Source organism: Dicentrarchus labrax, unplaced genomic scaffold, assembly GCF_905237075.1.
Source record: "Dicentrarchus labrax unplaced genomic scaffold, dlabrax2021, whole genome shotgun sequence".
Taxonomy (NCBI): domain Eukaryota; kingdom Metazoa; phylum Chordata; class Actinopteri; family Moronidae; genus Dicentrarchus; species Dicentrarchus labrax.
Window position 1 is genome coordinate 19345052 of NW_026136715.1, and position 25992 is coordinate 19371043.

Here is a 25992-nt window from a genome sequence, read left to right on the forward strand (position 1 = left end):
TCACGCTTGGATCTTTAATTCATTATTATTCACTCACTTATTCATCATTTTCCATCTTTTTGACACTGATCATCAAGTCTTAAAAATCTTCTTAAAATAAAATAGTACTCTTACTTCTACATACAGTCAGACTGTCACTTTGCACAGTGATCATAAATAGTCTTCATACATCAATAAAAATATGCACTCTTACTTTTACATACATATAGCTATATGTGGACACTTTGGTGCATAGCACAGGAAAAAAAAAATCACTGGTTTATGTTTTACAGGAGGCTACAGTTACAGAACAGGAGAGAGGGTTTTTATTCCCTTCATACTGTATGTGTGTTGTGTGGGGTTGATATACTGTTGTTGCAGGCGTTTAACTCTGGTGAGCAGCGGCGTCACTGCTGACGCTCCTTATCTGCGAGTCTCTTCGCTTTATTCTGGAGGTAGCGAGCTTTGCCCTCATCGAAACGTCTCTGCTCCTCCTCTCCGTCGATCTGATGAAATCAGAAAAGAAGACAAGATTTGTTTTCAGACACATTCATCATTTACACGTATTGTGCACTGGAATGTTTCCCCTGCTGTTATTATATTAACCGTGGGCTTGAAGCTCTGATCTAATTTACCAGTCCGTGCTATTGTAGCTGCCATTCATCATCTTGATGAAATACAAAATGAATGAAACTTGGAGAGGCTCTGCAGCATATATATATACAGTAAAGTACTCAGTGGAATGCAAGACATTTGTAAGACATTGAAATTCTTTAAACTGCATTCTTCTCAAGGCATTTCATATTCAACAAAGCAGAGAATAGTGAATGTATGTATTGTCTACAGCAAATGTATTTCTGCAACGCTGGCAGTGAGGCCTGAGGATTGCAACATCAGTCAGTCTGTCCATGAGTCTCTCTTAACCAATATTTTGATCCATGACTGCAGCACTCAAACTAATTTGCAGATTTCCATGAAAACGGATGCGGATATTCACAGCTGTACCATTGTACTGTACTGCAGCACCATCATCTGCTTCCATAACAGTGCATATTCTCAATCAATGTAAGCATTCCATATACAAAATATATTGGTAGTATGCCTTTTAATATTGATAGCACCATCGCATCCAAATTCTGGGAAGCCCCCCTGGAGTTGCAGCTGCTATGAATCACTTCTCTTTTTATTCTGAGCAGCACTTTCAAGCCTGTGAAGAACAAATCTTCCCTTTCTCTTTCACTTAGCTCAGTTTGGCTGCTGATTCGTGGGAGGAAGCACTTGCTAGCCTGCACAGTTTAATTAGACTGCCTGCCTGGCAACCTCGTGACTTAAACAACAATACCACCACCAGTGACAGTGTCAACACTTACTTTCATGGTGCTGCCCATTCTCCCACTCCCTCATCTAGACACTGTTATAAAGGAGCAGGGGAGTGTGTTGTACGTGAACATGTACTCATTGGGCCCCCCCCCCACTAAAGATTTTCCTAGACAACTTAATAAAGCAAATAGTCGATTACTGGTAGAATGTTTATGATATTAATTGAATTATTTAAATATATTTATTTCTATGATAACAGAAAAAGCGGTCATGATTATGAATGTGTGATCAAATAGCAGAGAGACTGAACATTTAGTTCATTATTTTTTGAAACAGTGTAACATTACACAAGTGACACAACACTGAATACCGTCCAATTTCCAATTTCACAAAAACAAATACTTATTGATAAGATGGATAATGTATAACTACGAACTAGTACAGTTAACTTATGCAACAGTGCAGTAAGGGACTCCCTGTGTTACAAGAAAAAAGTCTGTGCCACAACAATCGCCTGATACTTTGGTCCGGAACAGAGTTTGAAGGTTTTTGTGGGGTTTCTTTCTGTGACCATCTGACCAATGAAAAGTGGGTCTACTAAGACTTTTCTCAGCGACTAACAATTAAGTCAACTATAAGGGGGCAGCCCTAGTACCTATAATGTATGTGTCTGTATTTTTGTATGTCAAATATTGCATTAATGGCATGTTCACAAGATGGAGGCTCTTTCCCATGCACAGTGCACACACCAGGTGGTTAGCAGATTCAAGAGCACCTGCCACTCAGCAGCACTCTAGATGCAAAGCTAACAGATGGCACCTTAACTTGGACTATGGAGAGAGCAGGGCGGAAACAGATATGACAAAACATCCCGCCAGGGTCAAGCCCAGGGGTCACAACTCAAATGTGATGAGAATATTAAAATAGTGAGGCTGAGCTACAAACGCAACACCGGTGGGAATATCTTCTCTGTAGAGCAGGTTCAGGAGCATACAGGCATAGTATTGGTGTGTTTGTTGTATGCTGGTTATATAACCGTCAGCATACTGCTCAGTCAATTTTGCTTTTGCCATTCAACTGAAAGTAATGGATAATTCCAGTTCATTGACTTAAAAAAAAAAAAAGAGAGAGACAGAAAGACCAAGTTTCACCACAGTTGCAGTATTTTCAAAGATTTTAAACAGAAGCGCTGCTCAGACGATCAATTTTTCAAAAAGTTAAACTCCTTGTTCCAAATCAGTAAACATGTACACAACCAGGAACTGTGAATTCTTGATCTAGAAAGTGAAAGTTACAGACTGACTGCAGACACATGGCAAATTATTGGATATGAAATTGAATAAAAAATAGTGTAATACTAAAGGCCTTTCATATACTATGACGAATTTAAAAAAATTCCTTTTGAGTTTATATATGACGATATACTATATGAAATATATTAACATATATAAATATATATATATATATATATATATATATATATATATATATATATAAATTATATAATATTCATAGGTAGATTTTCATTATTGTATGAAAATAAGAATCGTTGTGTTTTTGTTACCTTGGAATGAGCTTTTTGTATCTACAGATACGAAGACCGCCGTGTTGAACCGCCATGTTTCTACAGTATCCCAGAAGAAGGGACAAACCAAGCACTTTCTGTAGATGGGGGTGTTCGCATTTTTTCGCGCATTTTGTGGCCACCATAGTTTCTCCTTTGCCCTTGGAGGGGGAGGGGGAAGCGACAGATTTGCGATCTTCAATTGCATTAGAGAGATGCCACTAAATGCTACACACTGGACTTTTAAGTAACATATTTAACTGATATTGTGTTGTCACAGTGAAACAATAATATCATGCTTCCCTCCTTCATCACTGGACAAAAAGCAAATGTTTTCTTTTGAAGTGGTTACCAATGGTTACTTGCAGCCATGTTGGAAGGCAGACAGCTACAGAAACAAGGCCTCTACTGTATCATTATAATATTTTTTGAGTAGTCTGATGATCCACTGCCTTTATCTGTTCATAAAGTGTAGTAATTAGACAGGAATATTTGGCTATTAGTTAACTTGCCACTGGACTGCATATATATACAAGGAGCTGGTCATTACAGTATTATCAAAATAAGCTGCGACAAGGTGATTTGGGACTCTGACACCAAACAGAGGTTTATTAATCATCCTACTTTACCACAGCTACTGGGTGTACCCAAGCCATCCATCACTTTACACAAAACACTGATTTGAAATGATTTCATCACAAGCCCAAAAATAGCTCAGGAGGACTGCAGTCGTGCAACCATAGCAAAATAAAACAAAAAGGGTAAGAGGATGAGACTACCGCAGAATCAGTGAAAATAATAATGTTAAAATAATTGTTGGTCAACAACATTTTCCAGAGACAGCTGTTGGAGAAGCTATTGGTGGGTTAAGAGTGAACATTTTAAAATGTACCTCTTTGAGACTGTGTGTGTACAAGAAGCTTCAGGAGAAACACTGATACAAAGCAGCAAAAAAAATGCAGATTCAGATCAATGCATTGGGAGTGCACACATAGAGATACAACCCAAATATATATACAAGCAAATACACATACTGTACTTTCTAAATAGTCAACATTTTAGGAACGTTCCATTTGGACGTTTATGGTATATTTATTAACAATGTCTTCAGGCTGTTAGTACCTTTTATTCTCATTGTTTCTCTACTTCTAACCCCTCATATTCCTGTCTTTCTGTCTCCCTCCCCCCGTCTCTCTCGCACTCAGGCCCCTAAGGACTTAACCATTATTTAATTACACTTTTAAAACCATAGTGAGCTACAGCTTGAGATGGTTTAATGAACACACCAATTAAAAGTACTGTATGCATGTACTGTAAATACTGACTGTTAATAACAATATAATGTATGGGCCTCTAAAGCTTCCTGTCCAAGGTAAAGGAAACAGATGATTGTGGCAGACTGACTATTGATATACTGAGTATAATTTAAATAATAAATCAAATGTTACTGGTGTATTCTCTCTTGTTTTTGGCCTTGTTTCTTGTGTTTGGCTCAAAATGCATTTTCACTTCCAATTTACCAAGTTTCCAAGAGGATATTTCCAGGTGCTGCTTTTGGAGTTAAAAGTATATCAGCTTTATCTCACTAACAAACAAAACTAACAAAAGAGTGTTATCCCGTTTGAGAAGAAGAAATGCTCACTTCTAAATGCTGATTTAAGCATAATACAAAGTAAATGTTTTTTTCTAAAATAACTGTTGATCTTGCTTAGCTTTTAAAATAGCTTCTTGCCTCTTTTACAGTAGTAGTAGGAGATAATGTTCTAGGTTAACCATAATATCAGAGTTATCACATCTACAAAGCCTTCTTTGTCATTGTGTGTGTCTATGTAGGTACATTATTTGTCCTGCTTATACTTTGTGTGCATTCCTGTTAGGCTGCACGTGTGCTTGCATATGTTTATGCTCATACGGAGCACATTTGCATAACTCAGTGAGACAATTCAATGCTAGGCTCAAAACGTCCTTTTGGTGTCCCCGCGTAATTGGTATTCCCACAGTGGCTCCAGTTTAATAACTATGATTATGCAGGATCATCAACTACAACTGGCGACTCCCTGATGCAGAACCTATCAACCTCACAAAAAGCAGTCATGCTTGTTTTATAGTGTCTTAAACTTCATTGTCTTCAATCCCATTGCTTAATATATTTCAGATAACGCAAAAATTCTGCACTTGACAAAAATGACATTATCTCGAGGCATACAGTAATCCAATCCAATCCAACTTTATTTGTTAAGCACTTTAAAAACAACCAAAGTTGACCAAAGTGCTGTACAGGAGAATAAATAAGACATCATAAATGTAAACAGTGATGGTGATGATGAAGACCACTGTAAGGAATATAGACAGTGATGACGATAACACTGGAAAAGTACCATGAGGGCAGTTTGCAGAAGTGGTTTTCTGATTTGTATAGACTGGTTTCATTAGTCCCTTTGCAACTTCTCTTAAAGTTAAACTTAAAACCCATATGGCATAGATTATTGAAGTAACGTTTTTGCAGTATTTTGAATTGTAATAATCATTTACAACACTTAATACATGCATAGGATGCAGTAGCAGATAATACATTACTTTAAAAGATAAAGTTATGATTCCATAATGAGAATTTCAGCATCTTCATATTAACATATAACTGGTAAAAGGATTACAAACTGTGCATGTCCAATATTTCACTGCAATCAGTGGGATTTTATGTGTAAGTAAGTAAGTTATAGACATCACATAGGATCCATGTATGTCTGTACTAGGGTTGGGCAATATGTTTTTCATTTTTCCAACCCGGCCACCACCAGTCCAATAATCGCAGATAGCCAATATATTCGTCCAATCGTCCAACACTAGTCTGTACAAAATGTCATGTCGATCCATCCAATAGTTGTTGAGATATTTTCATCTGGACCAAAGTGAACCCACAGACTGATGTTTCCATCCCTAGAGCGAAGCTACTAGCGAGTCTAATCAAAAACACATTTGTTACAATACAATAAATAAATAAATAAATGGTCATCTGCAATAGATTGCACTGGAACACCAAAGTCAGACTTCAGAGCCTTGGCTGATCGGGCCAAACAGCCAAGAAAAACAGCTGTTTCACCTGGTGTGGTGGACGTCCATTAGGTGGACAGCTGAATTGAGTTTGACAAACCAAATGGTGTAAACCTGGAACAGGGACAAGACTTGTAAAAAGGGACAGCTCGGACAATGCCAGCAAAATGCCAGAGGGGTTCCTTTGTGTTGGCACAAGCTGTTATTAGAGCAGGCACGGGGCATCAGTGGCACTGCCAAATGCCAGCATCTCAAAAGCAGTACTAAGCTGTAAGTAACCGGCTCAAGAAAAATAATAGCCATCTGGACTGGCATGAGTCTGGATGCTAACCTATATGTTAGTGCTAGTGTGTGTGTGAGAGAGAGCGAGAGAGAGAGAGGGAGAGAACACACACACTGGATGACATTTTTTACAATGCTGAAAGGTGTTTCATTTGTCGTAATAAAACAAATCCTTTTAAATACTCTTGGCTGGCTTTTCCTTAATGTTGAAAGGATCCATGCTGTCCATGGAACCGTCTGTTTAGTCATGATTAATATTTTTTGCTGTCAGTCTTTTCTAACTGTAGTTCAGGGCTTCATCACAGTTTCAGCAACAGTAGTGTTGAATAAGTGACAACATGATACAGCTACAATGGACAGGTATTGTTATTTGTGCATTGGTGTATTCTGTGTCTGTTCTTTGTTGTTTTAGCACAATAAGCAAGTGGTGGATTTTTAAAATGGGTCTTAGCTTTCATTTGCAATACCAGGCAACTCATTCAACAATGTACAGATTGCTTTTCTATAATTTGGGAAATGTTTGACAGTAATTCAGAGAAGGAAAAAAACTTTTAAGTCAGGCAAGAAGTGATTTTCAGGTTTGCTTAAACCTACTAGAAGGAGTTTTTAACTGGTTATGAAACAGTCAAAACTCTATAATGATCCTTCTATATAACCTATATAAGCAAACAAGATCAATAGCAAGAAGACTGGCTCTTTCTGTATGATTCTTATTGCATTGGATTTGGTCAGATTCCTCTTGGAATAAATGAAACAAGGCAGTGGAAACACTACCACTCGTGTCCATAGGGTCTGCCTGAATCAACACAGAAGTTTCTTGTTGCTGCTTGAATGGGATCAAAGTAAAGAAAACCAGAAGTACTCATACTTGTATTGAACTTTGTAAGTATAGATGAGCATCAGTGCTAGCCACCTCAGTTTGTGTGCCTCTAATGCCACGAGTGACACTTTCCTGCTCTTTCTCCGGCACTGCTGAGGGTCATTGTTGGAAATTAAAAATGGACTGGATGAGACTGAACACAGCAAAAAACGTGATTACACACTGGTACACTGTTTGCTCTATGAATGCGTATTATTCACACTCTCACAAATGGATTATGCTATGTTGTGTTTCTTCACCAACAGACATTACAGGCTTCTACGCATATTCATGAATCAGGTATAATGAAAAACTCCTAAAAGATTCAGATTCATGGACTGAGGCACGGTGAAAACGCCGGTATGTTCTCTGTGCCATGCCTTGGATTACCACAGAGTCATAAATATCTGCAACCCTGGCACAAGTGTACCCATTAACCCGTTGCTGATTGTCTTGAATGGGAGGCATCTAAAAATAAATGTGCATCACTTCATGTGGACTACAGGAGGTTGCCATGACAACCGGGCTTGTTTTTGTGTCACGGGAGGCCAGCTGAGTCTCTGCCAGCAAGGAGGGAGGAAGGGAGGGAGGGTGATGGGGGAGAAGGAAGAAGCAGAAGGAAAGTAAAGGAGGGATGGAGTGAGAGATGAAGAGAGAGATGGAATGGAAGACGACAGGAAGGAGAGATATGATGAAACAAAGAACAAGACGGGAGAGGAATAAAGAGAAAGCAAGATTTATGAAGGACCAAATGTTCACCAGGAATCTTATTATCTCTAGACTCATATATTTGAACCTTTATGCCTCTGCAGAAGGATTACTGAACACACACACAGTTTTGAACAACAACCACCTTTTCATTCATACGGTAACACACATCCCCACTCTGGCTGAGCCCAGTGTAACCAAACAATACAACCACATCTTTCCACTAACAGCTGGTATTCAGTGTTCACTGGCCACTGGCTGAAGCGCTGACCTTCTGGTAGCAAGCCACTTTTTCCAACCTTCAGGCAACCGCTACCCCATAAAAATCATCAGAATACCACAAAGACAAAGGTCTAAGGTGCTTCCAGGCATTTTCGATTATTCTTATGCTGGCCCAGTGTGCACATATATTATTTCTGTACTTTTCAAGGGTACTGCTGCAGAGAGGAGAGGCATCCCCCCTGATATCCTCCCTTCTGCTCATGCTGTCCTCTTTCCCTACTTCAGCGTTACCCACAGTATGCTAACATTAGTGACAGCCCATCTACAATCCCCCCCCCCACACACACACACATAGAGTCCCTAACCCCCTGCTGAGCTAAAACAGGAAAATCTAAAAATAGTAAACGCAGTGGGCTCACTCAAGGGAAAGCAAGGATGAGAGAATGAGGGGAAAAGCACCTGCAGTCAAAAATAGCAGAAGCTGTCCTTTCGATCAGGCTATTTATAGAGCACAACTGCAGCAAAATCTGCCACAATGTCATGAAAATTTTATTAGTGAAGCTGAGAAGGGGGTGTTTTTATGTTTAAATTGAACACAAAGGAGCCAGGAACAGACATGAAGCCTGTGCTGTGAGAAATGGCAAACCAAAGAACACCTCCAGCAGTGAGAAAATGTGTCACCTGGGCTTCCATAATGTTGGTGAATGTGGAGAGAGATACGGTAAAGATAGCTAGTGGAGTAAGGAGTTACATTTTAACCATTTACAGCAGCAGATCCTGTTCTACAAAGTCCCTTATATTAAGGTCATTTATGTGATTTCCATCACTACAGGTAATCAATATTAAGGATTCAAAGTCCCAATGCACTGAGGCACATGTTAAAGAACCATCCTCACTAGAATCATACCTGGGAAAATAATAAACAACTGGAACAAGTAGTAGAAAAACATACATAGATTTTGTTTTAAAAATGTTTTAAAATAAGCCATTAGGAGTTTCAGTGCAACCAGATGAAGATGATATGAGGGAGAGGGGGGATTTTTTTCAATAAGAAAGTTGAGGGCATGAAGGCAGATTTATTTTTAGAAAATCATTTAAGCTGACTCAGCACCACATAAGAAAATACATTCATTTTGATTTAGTTAAGTGAGAATACAAACGTCAATCTCGTGTGTGTACGGTAAATATGAAGCTACAGCCAGCAGCCGGTTAGCTTAGCTTAGCAAAAAGACTGGAAACAGTTAGTCTGGCTCCGTAAAAACTACCAGCACCTTTAAAGTTCACTATTTAACACGTTATATGTTGTTTAGTTTAGTTGGAGCATTCCCTGAAGAATAAAGGGCTGTTTGACAGGTAAACATTTACTACTCAAGGCCGAATTTCCAGCTTTACAAGCCTTACAAGCTAGTGAGTTTATCTCAACACGAGAAACATTTCGTGCAACCAGCCATGTTGTCATGTTAACTCAGAGGAGGAAAGTAATTTGTTCTCTGGAGGATGATCTTTGTGGGAACAGAAACACTAAAGAAAAGCATTTATTGTACCTAAATAGAAGCAAGACGACACAGATTTATTTGTCTTTCAACTTTTCCTATTCGGAAGATCAAAAACGGTTATCACTACAAGCACATGTGTAAATGTAATTTGATGAGACTATTTAGAATAATAGATGGTGGTAGTAGCCTGAGGTAAAATTCAAATAAAAGGACAGGGAGGCAAAAATGTTTGTCGTGCTTGGTTCAGCACTGTATTATCTGACTTACAAGGCTAATTAATGTCACCGTTGCATTTCCATCCCTCACAGTCCTACAATCTCCACTGTTAGGGGAAATTCAGGTGTTAATTGGATTGACGTGTTAAACCTTATTTCCTGGATATGACGCATCTCTTTAATACACAGAGGGACTGACATCTATGAATAGGTTTACAGCCATCAATAGAGTTTGGATGGGAACTCGCTTGTTTTGGGTCAGTCTCATCCCACGTATAAGCCCTCAGTAAATAGTTATAAAGCCAGAAATAGCCATGATTGGGCCTCCTCCTTCTCTCGCTCATATAAATAAATGCAAACGCATTTGTGCTCAGTGATCTGTTCAAGCACGTGCACATCCACACGCAGAGCTCACTCTCTCACATACACACTTACACATGCCTTATTTGTGTTTCTTCTACACACAAACAAATAAAGTCTGTCTATATGGCAACTCTGTCCAACATTTTCTCTCTGTCATGCACACACACACAAATTTCCCTATTCCTGCCCTTGTTTATCTGACATGCCACATCAGAGCACCCAGGCTCCATTTAGATTTCCATTTATAGTGTTGAAGATGAATTATTAAATACACCAAGAGATTTTTTTTAGCCTCTCTTTTCATAAAATTGAGGTGAAGAGAGGAATTACAATGACTCTAATCATAGCTGCAATTCCCTGCTATTAAAACAAAAGCCACGAGCAGCCTGCGCGAGATGGAAAACCAGGTAATGAATGCACGGAGGGAGGCGGACAATGGGCGAACCAAACGAGGGGTTTGTGAAATGGAAATTGGGAGACTGACGGACGCTTTTGAAAAGGCCGATCATCGGAGATGCACATTGGGTGCATATTTCTGTGCAGAAGCAGAGATGGCTGCTTTCAGTGTTAAAGTCTGATGCTGCACCTTTAAGTGTGTGTGAATGTTTATGGTAAGAGGGGTCACTGCAGCACTTGGCGGCATGACAACACACTTATTACAACCCTTTTCCACGCTTCACTCTCATCCGCGCTGCCCAACTTGGCTTTCTTCCTGCAAATGTCTTATTACACACTTGTTTTACGTGAACATAGCAGGTCATGCTGTATTGCACACCTTTTCTTTTAAGATCTTAGGGTGAGTTAGACAGCTTTTTGTAGTAAACATATGATCATTACATGCTTGGGTTCATTATTTTGATTAAAGCAGAGGATGGATGCAGGTTGACTCAGAAAACAGCTTTTTGCCTGACTTCTGTTACTTTAAATATGGCTGCTTGGTCTTTTATTGCACTTTCCTGGCTTAGTCAGTACTCTGCACATACTTAAAGTTTAATGATTAGCTCAGGTGCAAACACTCTGAATTTTGTACAAGTGTGCACTTGAGAGAATAATGACCTGCTGTTGGACTGTCAAATTTCACTGAAGCTGACCACTCAGCCTATGCCATTGTTATGGACTTGGCCTGACTAAAAAGCAATGCTATCATTACCGGATTTATCAAGAAACTGGTTCATACCATGTTGTGTAAGGCATCAACAAAACGTTTCAGCCAAACAAGAAGCACCCAAAGTCATCAAACAGAATATGAATTGTTGAGTGTGATAATCTTTATCATTAGAATTAAATAAACATAATGTAAATATATTAAATCTAACTGAAAGCCACTAAGTGCTTCATTTGGTGCTTTGACTGTGATTTTAATGGACCCTATATTGTCTAAATCCCCCTCGCTGACAAGCTGACTTCATCTCACACAAAAGTTGGACGAGCTTTAAAGCGATCATCACAGAGACAATAAGGGTGTGTGAATAGCGCCAGGAAATAATTTAAATGTGCTGAGTTAAACAGATGGCCTGTGCGTGTTTGCATATAAACAGGGTTTTGGATCATCGTGTACTGCCGAGCCAGAACAAACAGCAGGCGCCTCTCTCCAGTCTGCAGGTAAACATGCACACTTTACATCCTGACAACTAGAGCTGAGTCAGCCAGACATAGATTTCTAGGGACGTTGTGGCGATATTAGCATTCAGCCCTCAGTGCTTAAGGATAATACGCAGACACAGCAAAGAGTTTAATGCAGTGAAAAGACACTGACGTGCACAATTGCCCAATAATGGACAATAATGTCTCTCATGCTGTTAGCTTTCCCAAAGTCACAGGTGACTGAAGGAATCTTACTATCAGGGAAAAAGCTGAGGAACAGAAGATCACGTGTGTGTGTGTGTATATATAACTTATTTTTTAAAAACATATTTCTGCAAAAATATAGAAAAGTTTAGAACAGGTCTGCTCTGTATTGTATTGTTATCATGGTTTTTTATTCAAAAAGGAATAAGGACACGTTTCCAATTGAATCTTTATCAGAGCTCATCCTAAACAAACCTGAAAAGGGTGTACAGACTTTAAAGGTAATGTCTCAGCAGAACGTGATGATAAAAATCCACGGCCTGATTCCTTCACCATACAAAACTGAGAGACTTCGAAAGGTTTTAAATAAACCTGTGTGCATTGTAAGGTACACCATACTTTGTGGACACATCAAAAAATCTATGTTTGACTTCAGTCAGTGCAAGTCCTGTGTAAATTTAGCCCTATGTGAATATAAAATCAAATGAATTCTACATTCAGGTTTTAATAAACTGACTGACTTCAGAAAGCAGAGAAAGTATGGTACCAACCTTAAGAGGAGGGACAGGCAGAGGCTTATTGTCCTTGTCCAGGGAGATGAAAGTGAAGAAGGCTGAGACTGCACGATATTTCCCTTTCTCTGCGTCCACCAGCGAGGAAGCATCGACCAGCACTTCAATTTCCATAGACTTGTTACTCACAAATGTGAGGCGCCCCGTCACCGTCACCACACAGCCTTGGGGAAGAAGATTAAGAAAAGTATGTTTGGCGTTCATGCAGAACAGATTTTCAGTGTTTTGTAAATACACGTATGTATGTATGCTGCCATAAAATATATTTTAATTTCATTAAGCAAAGAAAAACATCTCAACTGTTCTATAAAATCTTTATGTTTGAGTCAAGCTACTGTGGACTGTAGCCATCAACAGAAAGTTTCATACGGGTTGTGAAAGAGTTTTCGACAACTTTAAATATTGCATTGCGACTGTCTCACACCGAAACAATTGATGTTTTGAATCACATGAAAACTTTAACAGAACACAATGATATTTACTTTAAATAATGAAAGTTAAAACCAAAGACTTTCATGTATAGTTACACTGAACACGAACTGAACACGGAATAAGCTGATAGTCAGCCGAGGAAAACTTCGGATCTGCTCTTACAATCTACTTCACATTGTTGCATCATAACTTTCGCGAGGTCTGTTCTGCTGAGAGCCAGCAGAGTGAGACGGGCCAATGATCTCTGGCTGGAAGAGAACTAAAGCCAATCAATCGCTCCTGCTGCGAGGTTCTCAGATTCATAAAAAGAAGGACATTTAAAAAGAACGTTTATTTTTGTGCTTAAAGTGTGACAGAAAGGTTTGGAAACGGGCAAAAATCAGGTTCAGTTAGAACCTTTTTAAATGTTTATAACTATATATTGAGGACTCATCATGTCCACCGCTGCAGAGTATTTGCTACCCTCTATGCCGCTTTTGATTTCAACCTGAGCCACACCAAATCCATCTAATGCATTTGACTCATCAAAAATGCGTGCTTTTCTCCTTTTGTCGCTGAAGGGAGGTGGGGGAAAAGTCAACTAATAGTACTGGGCATTGCTGATGTGTTTCTTTATTCTTTTTGATGTGCCTGTACTGTATTATTACAGATGTTGCCATAGAGACGAGGAGAGAAGGTGTTATCCCTGCAGCCTGAGACAGATCTCGAGTATGTGACTGAGATCTTATAAAACAGTCGAAGTCATAAATAATAAAAGAGCTAAAAAGGCTCTTATCATAGTATGAGCTGCAAATAGTTTCTATGAGAATTAGACTTGAAATTTCAGTGGAGTGTTATTCAGTGATCAGGCTTTTGTACTCGTGCAGGAAACTCAACTTAAACTTTGTCAATTAGGTATTAGGACTTAACAAAAACTTTGAATATGATTTTAAGAGATGTGTACAAGTTAACAAGACACATGTCAATATAATTAATTTGGTTAAACGATCTCAGTGTGTGGAGCATGCTGGATGAAATGTGGAGAACAATCTGTAAACTATTTTCATATTTTTGGGTTGTGTCCCAAGGCTATGATGTCTTTGTTTTCATACATAGTGTTTTGGAGATATCCCTGAGAATGAATGCTGCGGTACGGGGAGTAATCCCTGAAGACTGCACATCCATACTAATTCAATATTCTTTTGGTTACAGACTGGACATTGGCTCAGAGTGGGCCCACCTTCCATGGGAAAATGGACATCCAGATTAAATGAAGTGTATCAAAGGAAAAAACTGAAACTACGGACAGAAACATATGAAACAAAAATGGCACCCAGTCATTAGACATAAGGTCTCTCTAATCTGTATACTGTAATACATTTGTGTTGTTACCCTTGGCTACTGCTCTAATAATGAATGGAAAACAGGAAAAATGAGCCTGCTTTCTTTTTGACATAAAGGTGATAATGAAAATCCCACTGAGCGAAACACTGTGAAAAGATCATTACGTGTAATAATTGTGTAAGAAATCCGGGTGAGGTAGTGCGAAGTAACCATCTATTTGTCTCCATGCAGCTTGCTCACCCAGCACATACACTGAGTATTTACTCTCTTCCTTGTTGTCGACCCATTGAGTGTTTTTACATGTTACTGCCAGGAGCGAGTCCAGTCTCATCCAGGTATAGATGATCTCTGGCATAGATGTATTAGGGTACAGTGAAGCGTGCTCTGCTCAATGACATTACACAAAAAAATTAGCCTTGATGAGACCTTCATGATTAATAATTGATTTATGCAGAAAGTAGATCTTGGACTTGTGCAGCGCTGAAGGTCAGCCAACGAGTCCCATCTCTGAGGAGCTGTTTGATACAGCTAATCTGCTGTGAGGAGAGTCCATGCCAGGGCTTCATGTTGTATGCACTGAGCTGGGATTGTAATACCTTTGAGCCGTAGTTTTGCTATTTTAGCTACAGCCTGCGTGAACAGAGTTAAGATTTTTTCCATTTCTCTTTTCTATTCCTGGAAATAGCATTTTTTTTGCATTTTTTGCAGAGAAGGCTGTAAAAGAAGGGAGGCAATATGCAGGTGAAATAATAGCTCTCACTTCAGACAACTTCTACAGAAACACATTAGGTGGATCTGATTGTTTCTTTTGCTGCTGGGAATCAAAGTGTGTCATGTTCAGACAAACACAGTACTATACCTTTACTCCACGCCAAGGAAAGCTAAACCTAGGAGTCATCTAACACAAATTCTCCGACTTTATGCATTTCCAAGCCTTATTTTCATCTTAATTGGAATCTCTATTAGGATGGTAAGTACTACTGCTTGCTTTAGTTAGCATTGTTACCATAATGTACTTAATTTGCATTTGGTGGGTCAATGAGGGCTCTGCACGTGTTGCAATTTAAGGGTCTAACAAACAAACTGCATAAATACATTTAAATGGTCAAAACTCAATTTCTTTTCCATGTAAACAGCAACACATAATCCACAGACGCTTTTGGTTTTAGGTCAGACTTTCTATCTACTGTCTTTACTTGTTTGAGCAAACAACTCATGTCAAGTTTCTACAGATCGTGCTGGATCAATGAAATTACATTTAAAATCAATGAAAAAAACATTATTGTGAAGTATTCATTATGCAACACTGTTCACTTCATTTATTTATTTCACACTTTCTCTCTCACCTTCAGAACTCCCCTCTCTCTCTCTCTCTCTCTCTCTCTCTCTCTCTCTCTCTCTAGCTCAAATCTCCTTTCATCCAACATTCACCTTTTGAAGTTTTATGCCTTTATTCTCATCCTTTGTACCTCTGGGCATTTTGCTGTAATGGATAACGGAGAAGAGCAGTGACTGAACACTGCTGTGCTACATCAATGGCCAGCACCTCGCCGACTTATATTCTCAGTGCCAAATAATACACATTATTTGTTCAGTATGACATGGCAGTTACTTTACTTTTTGCAAAGTCTGTGGTTACGGGGGAAAAACAAAACAGTGTAGGCGAAGAACAAAAATAACACTAATAAACAGACTCACAAAGTGTGACAGGAGAACTGTCATTTTCTAATGTTTAAAAAGACTTAACATAGTGTAGCGTAGTGTTGATATTAAGGTTAATTAGACACACTTAATCGCAAAGGGGAATTAATCCACTAAACATAGTCAGTATGACATTGATGCTTTAGCTCTCACACACCCTGCGATCTTTTTTGCTGCACATGTATATAGTTTACATGAGGCACTGTAAAAAAATGTATTATAGAATATCTAAATAATGCATTAGGCTGCATTTAATTTCAAAACATGCTAAAGAAGTAGGTGTTCCAGACAAGATAATCTGCAAAAACAAAAGATACAATATGGGAAAACCCTGAATCAGAATTGTGTTTCTGCATATTGGACCACACCAAAGGTTTTCCACAACAACAGGTCTCTTCAAAACTTCAAGTGCTGATACAGTTAAATATTAGGCGATTATAGTAAATTAGGCGACAAATGAAGTGTGACACAGTCAATGGAAGGACAAAACCTTGAATTACAACACATTCATTAAATCATAGTTGCTTAATTAAATGCTAATTGTATTCTTTTTTGGTAATACTTTTTTAATTGCATACATTAATTACAAACTACTTTATAAATAGTTTTTAATTGAGTCAGTTAATCAATCAATTAATTAACCCCTTCCATAAGTATTACTGTTGGCACAACCATAGTGTGGTGCCTTACGCTAACCCTTTAATAACACTGCGTTCATCAATCTGCTCCATGATCATATGTTTGCTTGTTCAGTTCAGATGTTCGTTCCTGGATCAGTGAACTTTTGGATTTGTTCTGCTTTTTGTGATAATACGTGAAACCAAATTTTGGCACCATCTTTCTCTGCATTTCACTGAATCAAGGTTATAAAAAAATATTTATTGTATTTGTATTATCAAAACCTATACCTAATCTGTTCCAACAAATACATTTAATCAACAGGATCTCTATGTAGCTAGTTACATATGGGCTCTTTATTGGTCCCTGGCCATCCTATTTAAGACATTTTAAGGTGCTGTGTTCATTCTGAAAACCTGCTTTATCTGTAGTTCAAATTCAGATCCTGAGTGTTATTTCTCTCTGATTATATTATGGCATAGAAAACCTGCCCTGCTCTGCAGTGATTTTTCTGCTGCTGAACCCCACATTACTGAAAATCTGCACAATTAGATAAGTGGTCTGTCCAGGCTAGACACAGCAGGACCTCCGAAATTCATAAACAAATCATCTGAACATCCTCCACATGAACCATGTGCAGACACAGACCTCCGTCTGTTTAATGTCCTGGGCCTTAACTTCCCATCTCACTGTATTTAATGTTCATTTTGTCTGTGTGTCTCCTGGTGTGTGGTCCTCTAGCCTCACACAGGTTTGCATGGCATACGGGCTAGCCAAACATTCTCATACTCTTCGCTGTTTATGAAAAAGTATTCATGGACACTTAATGGAAAATTCCACCTTCTGATATTTTTCAGATCAGTAAGGCTTCATTTAGTTACTGTGGGCCCCACTTTTGGTTCAAATTAGCAGATAATCTAAGGTGTGCCCCAACTCTGACTGTCTGTAACAACAGGCTTAAAACCATATTAATCTCTCTTGCCTTCTAACATTATGTTAATCACCTGTATTTATATATTTATCTTTCCCATGATTGTCTCTTATTTTGTACATATATTTACATTTTATTTAAATTCTCTTTTATATGGACTCATTAAAAGTATTTCAAACACAGATAAAGGACTTTCATTGCCTAAACATAAACAATCTGCCCTTGCCTTTTGGTGATTTCCCATTTTTTCCAGAATGTGTTTCACCAGTCTATCTGGTCTCTGTGCTTGCAGCTGGCTGTTACATATCAACGGAGAAATAGTAATTATAATGGGTTTTGTGCTTTTTTGCCTCATGTTTAACTTCACAGGCTGATCCTACCTTCTAAACTGGAATTGGACCCCAACCAAACCATATAACCTCAGCTTATTTCTCAAATATCTAAATGGATGGATGATTTTCAAACTTTAGCTGATTGTGTGATTGTAACACAAAAAATGGGAAATCATAAACGTATAGGTCCATCAGCTTTAATTGTGAAGGACTAAAACACAACCAGGTCTGATGAAAATGTTTTACTTCAATCTCTATTGTTGCTGTGCTGGAAATATCTCAAAATGTCACTGAAAATAAAGGGGAAAAAACATGCCATAAAATGCAAAAATAGATCCAGAGGTGCTGCCTACAATGCCAGTAGCTGTTTTCGGGTGACTTTTTGTTTTGATCCTTGACCGTTATTTTCCTAAGCACACCTCTTGAGTATTTTGTCTGACGACCTTAAGCAAAATGGGAAATCTACTGGTGACATAACACCTAAGTCACTGTGGAAGCCAGGGGAAATCATGTCACCACTACCTAAAGTCAGAGGACAGATAGAGGCAGCAACCGGAGCAACTACAAGCAGCTGAAAGATGTGGACATGGATCTCAAACAGTCTGTACTGTTCAGTTTCTGGTCCAAAAAAAGGTTTTAAACGTCCCCTCTCTTTTACATCTGTCTCAGCCACTCACCCCTTACTGAAAAAAAATTGAATTGAGTGAATTATCCTGCTAAAAATACATTAACTGTAAATGCAGTAGACTTGCAGCTGACCTGGCACAGTTGTGCTGAGGTGTGAAGTATAAAAATGTCCTTACTGCTTCATAATTCAACAGTGGGGAGAGATGCAGAGACTGTAGCTAGTCCATTGTTAACATCGTATCCCGAGGTAATCATAACATCTGAATGTTAGCACTGGATGTCTGGATCACATCATCTTCAGCACATGAACAGATAACACAGACACTGAGACAAGAAAATGCAGTAACCTATAAATGTAATATACCAATCTACACCACTAAAGATACTGCTTTCGGTCATTTTTGACATATTAGATTCCATAAAAAGACTAATGAACTGAACTGTAGTAACAATGTTTTCAATATTAATTGACCACATAGTTTTTGGTCCACACTCTTTCTGTCAAAATATTGTTTGTCCTTTGAAATCAGTACTGTTAAGCAGTAAAATATTCAAAATAAAGTCTAACTCTAACACTTGTTCTGAATGATTCAGTTTGTCTGTGGATGTCTATCTATAGGAGAATATGATTGTTCCTTTTTGGATTCATCTGCATTATCTTTGCTCCTAACAAGCACTTTGGATTAACTGTGTTGTCCAAGCTGTTCTTTGCTGGTGGCAAAATGCAGTATAAATGATTTCTCACTTTAACAGTGAGGAAACAGCTCACACACAAAGCTCGGTAATGGAAAATAGTTCAATCATAACAATGGTGTGTTTTTCCAGATGTAGATGCATGCCCCACAAAACACAATTTGTCTTGATTAGCAACAGTGTGACAACTGTTAACGTTGGTTAGCCCAATTTAAAACAGCACTGTCTGAGGCTGAATTCATAGACTGCTGAGATTTTCCACATCATCATGTAATTGGGTGTTTAGAGAGTGCAGTTCATTAATGGGCAACAGGCAAAAGTGAAAGAGAAGCAGCATGAAAGGTCCTCCAGGCTATTACAACACTGCAGTACATGTTTTGGAGTATATCCTTAAACCTATGGACGTTTTTATGTGTCAGTGACTTACAGCTCCGAGTGTATTCGCTACGTCAGCCTCACCTTTCTTGATCTTGCGATGGAAGTTGATGGCATCCACAGAGGCAGTGACAATGTTGGTGTTGCAGTGCCGAGCAGCCACAATGCCGGCGACCTCATCCATCAGCTTCATGGTCACACCTGTTCCAGACACACACATGGACTTGTGTAAGATATACAGTTCAGTTTGATACAGTCGAATGCTCCAGAACAGGCCAGTAAGTGGCACTTGAGTTCAGACTGCTTTGTCAGCGTCCGTATTTTAAGGTCAAGGATGACGCTATGATTGTGTACAACTACTGATATTCGAACAGCAACTTATTGCATTCTGCATCTGTCAAACATCACATTTCTCTTCAAAATAAAACAAGCCTTTATGGGTGAATGTGGACACTCAGTTGGAGTGATTCTCTACTGTGTTTGAGACACTATTTCACTGAGGTTAGATTGTAAAAGCTAATGGGGTTCCTGACGCAATTATATAACTATCCACCTGAAGCTAAATTATGAATGAGTTTCCTTGCCATTTCCTCAGCATTAGTTTCTCATTTAGACTCATTAGTCCACTGTTGATAGTTTATCAGCTGACTGCCAGTAAGAAGTGTTTCAACAGATTTTCAGCTAACTGACTTCCAGCTGACAACATAAATACTCAAAACACTTTTGCAGAGTGGTCCGTTTATTTACTGTCCATTGAGACGGTCTTCAGCAGAACATCAACAGCATTAGTAATTGGTTTTATGGTTTAAAATGACCTCATTAGCATTTTCCTCTCGCAGTGATGTGAATAATGACTGTCCTCTCTCGGCAGCAAAGACTGAAGCAGTTGCTATACTTGCATAACAGGTCTAAGGAATCAATTTGTGTTTTTGTGCAGCTGAAGTCTGTGACTTTGAAACAAGAGACAGATGCTGGTTTCTTTTAAAAGAACATGTCAGCTTTTTTGGAAATACGGTTATTATTATTTGATTTCTTGCCAAAAGGTCCAGCGTGTAACATTTAGGAGCAGAAATGGAAAATAATATTCACAGGTCTGTTTTCATTAGTGTATAAACACCTGAAAATAAGAATTGTTTTGTCTTGATCTTTCCCTAAAGTAACCAAGTAGTTTGAGTTACCTAAACTTAACCAGAAATACTCATATGAGGTGTTTTTGGAACAGTCATATGGGCTATTTGTGGGAACTCTGTCCAAAGCTCAATATGCTCGAAACACTAACAGCTACTATTAGAGTTACAGTAGATGCTTGTGTTTGTTGTGTGTGACCAATATGTTTAGCCTAAAAAAAACATGTGCTTTTAAGCAGGCATATAGAGAGCAGAGCTAGGTCCTCAACAGATGAGGCCTGGAGCATGTGGTCTTCATCTGAAGGAGACTTGCTGATTGTTGAAATGTTAGCTGCTGCATGTTATTAAAAGCTACATTTATGGCAGATCTTATGGTTCGAGATGTCGTCGTTGTTTAATAATTTAAACTCTGCCATGAAAACTTAAAATGAATCCAAGCTGTTCTGTATGAGAGATAAAACTACAAACACTTCACAGCCACTTTTCAAACCAACAGCAGGTGAGTATTTTATACTAAAGAGACACATTTTGGGTGAACTATCTCTTTGAAGATGTGAGAGCACATCAAGTAACCCATTATCAAAAGGTTAACAGAACTCTTTGCCAATCCACGCTCTAAAAGTGTGCAAGTGATTTAAGGAGCAAGGAAACACTTCGAGCAGCAAATAAGGTTGCAGATTACAGTGAGGCTTGAAACCCATTATTTATAAAGCTGCAGAGCTCACAAAGTAGACACAGAGAAATTTACAAATCTACACCTGCATTTGTCTGCCTGTGCCACACATGGTACGACCTTTGCAGCTTGTGTCTTGTGTCCCACAAACAGTTGTTTGTGGGATTCTCACAGAAAGTGGGACATCTTGTATGGAGTGGGTGGGTTGGAGATGAGAGAAACGAGGAAGAGGGTGGCATCTGTTTCTCATCTCGAATGAGAATGTGTGTGCAAGTGCAACGTGCGTGAGTTTGTGAACATAATCTCATTCCCAAATATTCAAACCTTCACTAGACACTCCAGTTGCCCCAATCGTTCCCTCTGAGTTGCGTTTTGTATCCCTAATGCTACAGAAAATCAATAAGTCTGCTTGCTGATGGCTGGTTCGGCTCCCAAAAGCTCCTACCATCTGCACTGTGTGCCTCTATTTATGACAGCCAAATGTGTGGGAGTACGAACAGAATGTGCTGCTTGCTCCCAAATGCAGCATTCAATGTAAAAGTTGGCCTGTTGAGTTTATTAAGAATTAAAAATGCCATTACTTTGACATCCTCTTAGCTCAAATGGCCAGAGATTTTCTATTTGCTGATAACACCGATATGTACAAAAGGTTTCGACTGGAAAGTAAACATATTTTTCTGTCCAAGCTAAACCTTTATCAGAGGTTAAAGAGAAATGCACTTAAATTTCCAACAGGATTTCAAAATAGAAAATGGCTTGATGCTAGAGAAATTGAATTGAGCTCTTACTTTGATGTGTGATTATGTGGTTAAACTCAGGCCAGGCAGTGTGAAAGTGACAGATCTTTTGCTCCATCACATAAAAGGCTCCATCACCTTTAACTCGAACCAAAACCCTTTAGATTGGGGAAGTATATCCATTAAAAACGCTCTCTGATTAAGGCGGATGATGTGACCAGTGTTCAGTAAGGTGACAACAGCATGTCAGGCTTAAAGTGTGTGTGGGCAAGGAAATATATCACTTCCTTCTTTAATCCTGTTGTGAGGCATTTTCCAAAACCCATCTTGTTTTTTCCCCCATACACGTTATGTTGTGAAAATTGATGGGATCTCACCTAAGATTGAAAATTTCCCCTGGGTACAAGGCACAGCAGGCTGCTGCTATTCAAAGCCAGAAGTGGTCGTGTCTGAGCATGCAACACTTAATGGAGATGGATCATGACCTGACAAGATGATGAAATTGAACACAAACGTTGAATTACGCTAAACTGAATCTAAACATTTCGATTAAATTTAAAGACACACTACCTGTATTTGTTCCAGTGGTCCCCACCTGACATTTCCTTACAGCTCTGCACTGATCATTTTAAACTGATCTGTAAACTATGTTGACTTTAAGAACATTGACACTAAACTGAGAGGAAATGCTGAGCGTATGAAATTTGGGATGGGAGCTAATGGATGCTAGAACAAACAAACACACCTTTAAGCCGCTATAATCAATATTTTTTGTCTGTGATGACCCACAGACAATTATGAACCAACTCTGCAGTTCCTCTCAGCTCTATGGACCATTACAGCAACTTTAAGCTTATTATTTTGGTTTTCAGGCCCTCAACTTTCATCATCAGCATTGTTTTGAGCCACAGCCACAGCAGGCCGCAGTTTTTAAAGAAAAAGCTCTAAGAACCCACTACCTGCACAGAAAAAACAACAAACAGACACATTTAGCCACTAGCTGGTGGACATTCTGCAGCATTTAACAGCCATATATATCCCTCAGGAGTTGGTGGAGACCAAAACAGAGCTAAAAGAGAGTGAATATTGATCGCTAATGTTTCTCCATATTTGTTGAATCTGCAACGTTCTCCATGTCAACTTAAAAGGTGATAATATCATGTCAGTGTCAATGTTTATTTGCATGCTTATGCCACCTTGTGGGGTGGTTGTGGAAAATTAATAAAAAGTTGGTCACCAAAAAAAAGTTTTAAGAGGACCATTAATCTTGTCTAGAACATGGAAAGGTACATTAATATGTGCAGTGTTACAGGTTATCCCTTTCTTTAATTAATTCCACAAGTAAATGTTGACTGAGGCACCTTACCTTGCACCCCATAATAATAGGCCTAGTTCCCTATTGCTATTATTATTTTATTGCACTGCCTCCTCCTCATGGGACCAACATGGTCAAGTACCTTCCCTGAACTCTGGAAGCTGTCCCAACTCTGTTACTTTCTTCTGCCTCAAACTGTGGGAAGCTTTGCTCCCAGGAACCAACAAACCGTGAACATTATACCAAATCACCAATGAGTTTTAAGCAAGGTTTGCTGCAGTATGCATATTTATTTTAGCATTTTAGAAAAATATCATAAAAAGGTACATTCAGAGCTTCTTAAGTCTAAAAAAAAAGCTGAATTGGAATATCTTTCTAGTCTTTAAAAAAAGTATTAAAAGTAGCATTCAATGAGGTAATCTAACTGAGCCAATAAACAATATATTGCTGTTGCCCTTTCTACACAAATATTGTTTTCTGTCTTTATCTCATAGCAGTGCTCTGAAGTTATTAATTCATGGATAAGGTGACCATGCCTTTTTGAGATTTCAACTCATTTGATCTTCCAATTACAAATATTACATGATATGAATTAGATTACATGTTTATTATGTTTCTCTGTAATGTCATGATGGCTATTATCAGAATTAGGGTAAATAAATAAATAAAAAGCATAAGGGAACAGAGAGAGACAGCCCTGCTCAGCATGCTATGGTACGAAGTGAATGCAAATGTGCTAAATGACTAGACTGGAACAGTCAGAAATGACATGACATGAACTTTGTAACTTTGTAAGAAAATAATAAATAGAAATGTACTGAGGACTTGGTTATTTGTGTTTTGGACAGTGTATTTCAGAGACTGAGTGGAGCAGTGAGAGTGGGCTCCCGTGGTCTTGTTCTCTGGCTCCCTCGTGTAAGCAGCTCTCCAAGATGCCTTGAGAAAATGAGGCTGGTGGGTGTGTGTGTGTGTGTGTGGGGGGGGGGTAATTACCCCAGTTTGCTCATGTTCCTTACTTTACCACACTGCCTTAGAGACTTCCCACGGCCCAAGAATAGCTTTGAGTAGTAAAGCAAGCTGCAAGTCTGAGCGTTTGAAAATACTGCTGTTTAGAGCTAGACAATTATGCACAGTAACTGATTAAGGTCTTCATTTCAAAATTGTTCATATTTCTGTTGCTTATTTTTCCTCACCAAACACTTGTCACATTGTGGGAGAAAGCTTCAGCAATTCCTTAAAATGGCTCATTAGCATTCCCCAGCAGTAGCAGCAGCAGCAGCAAAGCAACTGTAGATGTAAATACAGATGTCTCTTTATTTCAGAGAGGAACATCAGCATTTCATTAAGCTGTTTATAAGAAATGAAGGACAAATGTGGATGTGATCCACGTCTCCCTGCAACTCAGACCTTGGTTCAAGTCCTAAATCATGGCAAGACTATACGCACGATACTATACGTTCACTTTTACTACAACCTTATGATAATCTTCACCCAGTTGTACTTTTTTTTACTTTTAGCTCAACAATGAATCAAGTGCACATGTAATTTAAAAGGGGTTACACTCACAAAACCACCAGAGAGAATTATCACCTAACACTGCAGTTGTATTAGCTTTTCTTAACCCAGCTCAATGTTTGGATTTTGCACATATTACTGTATGGCTCAGTCTCAACACTGCCATCATTTCCAACAGCAGGGAGTCATTTTCAGCTAAAATCCTCTCAAAAATCCTCTATATTCCACCTGCCCAGGACCAAACGGTAGAAAGACAGTTAGCAACTTTGGTGAAAAAAGCAAATACGTGTCAGTTTAAGAGACATTTTCCATGAATGCTAATGTTACTAATGTCTGCTGGATGTGTAAATCAGCAACTGTTTGCTAACATTAGCCATAACAACTTTAGAAAGCGATTATATGTCAGTCTGTTGGTTGTGTTGGAGTTCTTCTGCCCCCGAGTGGCCAAAAAATGATTCATATATTGATAATCATATATATATATATATATATATATAATCAAATAATCATCCTAAAGACTTTTAATAAAACCTAATCTTAAGCTTTTTCTTGTTACCTCTAAACATAACTTAAGATGATACAAAAAGATGTTGCACACACAAGACATCTACTGACACAATCCCCCTTTAAATTCCCAATAACCTTTTAATAGTCTAATATTCACCTTTAGGTACTTGTTTAAGAGCTCGTATATAATTACTTTTTAACAAAACATTCATGCAGACAAGCAGCTGCGACACAAGCAGCACTAGCCACACACGTGCCTTCATACTTTGTGTGTATAAAAAAATATATCCGTATGGAGGCAGATTAGGGACAAATCATCCGTGGCCAACATTAGGACGTCTGCCTTAACAACTTCTGATTTTGCCCAATGTAAATAAAACTGAACATGATGAAACTCTGGAAGGTTACAGTATTATTAATATTGGCAATAGTGGAAGAAAACGCTGCTGAAGCTAGAGATATCACATACATGCAGGTAACTGCAAACAAGCTCTATTAGATTATTTTCAAATTGTTGTTGCAATTGTTGTTGTTGTTTGTTCACAGTCTGCTGCTGACCTTGTCTAACATTCTTATATACTGCCTCCAAGCTTAATGTGCTGTACTGCATCTTGCGGACACATAGGATTTATTTCTAACAAAGCTCTAAAGCAAGCGTTGGTTCGTG

General features: G+C 38.6%; 1 protein-coding gene across 5 annotated transcripts in view; it reads right to left on the reverse strand.

The window, feature by feature from the left end:
• The window catches only part of acot7 (acyl-CoA thioesterase 7), a 57649-nt gene continuing 31657 nt past the window's right edge, over positions 1-25992 (reverse strand). For all 5 annotated transcript variants that reach the window (XM_051426799.1, XM_051426800.1, XM_051426798.1 and 2 more), the window contains 3 exons: positions 19536-19652; positions 12399-12583; positions 1-485 (listed from right to left, as the gene is read on the reverse strand). In XM_051426799.1, coding sequence (XP_051282759.1) covers positions 387-485; positions 12399-12583; positions 19536-19652 — 401 coding nt within the window. In that variant the 3' untranslated portion in view covers positions 1-386. The remainder of the gene's footprint in view (positions 486-12398; positions 12584-19535; positions 19653-25992) is intronic.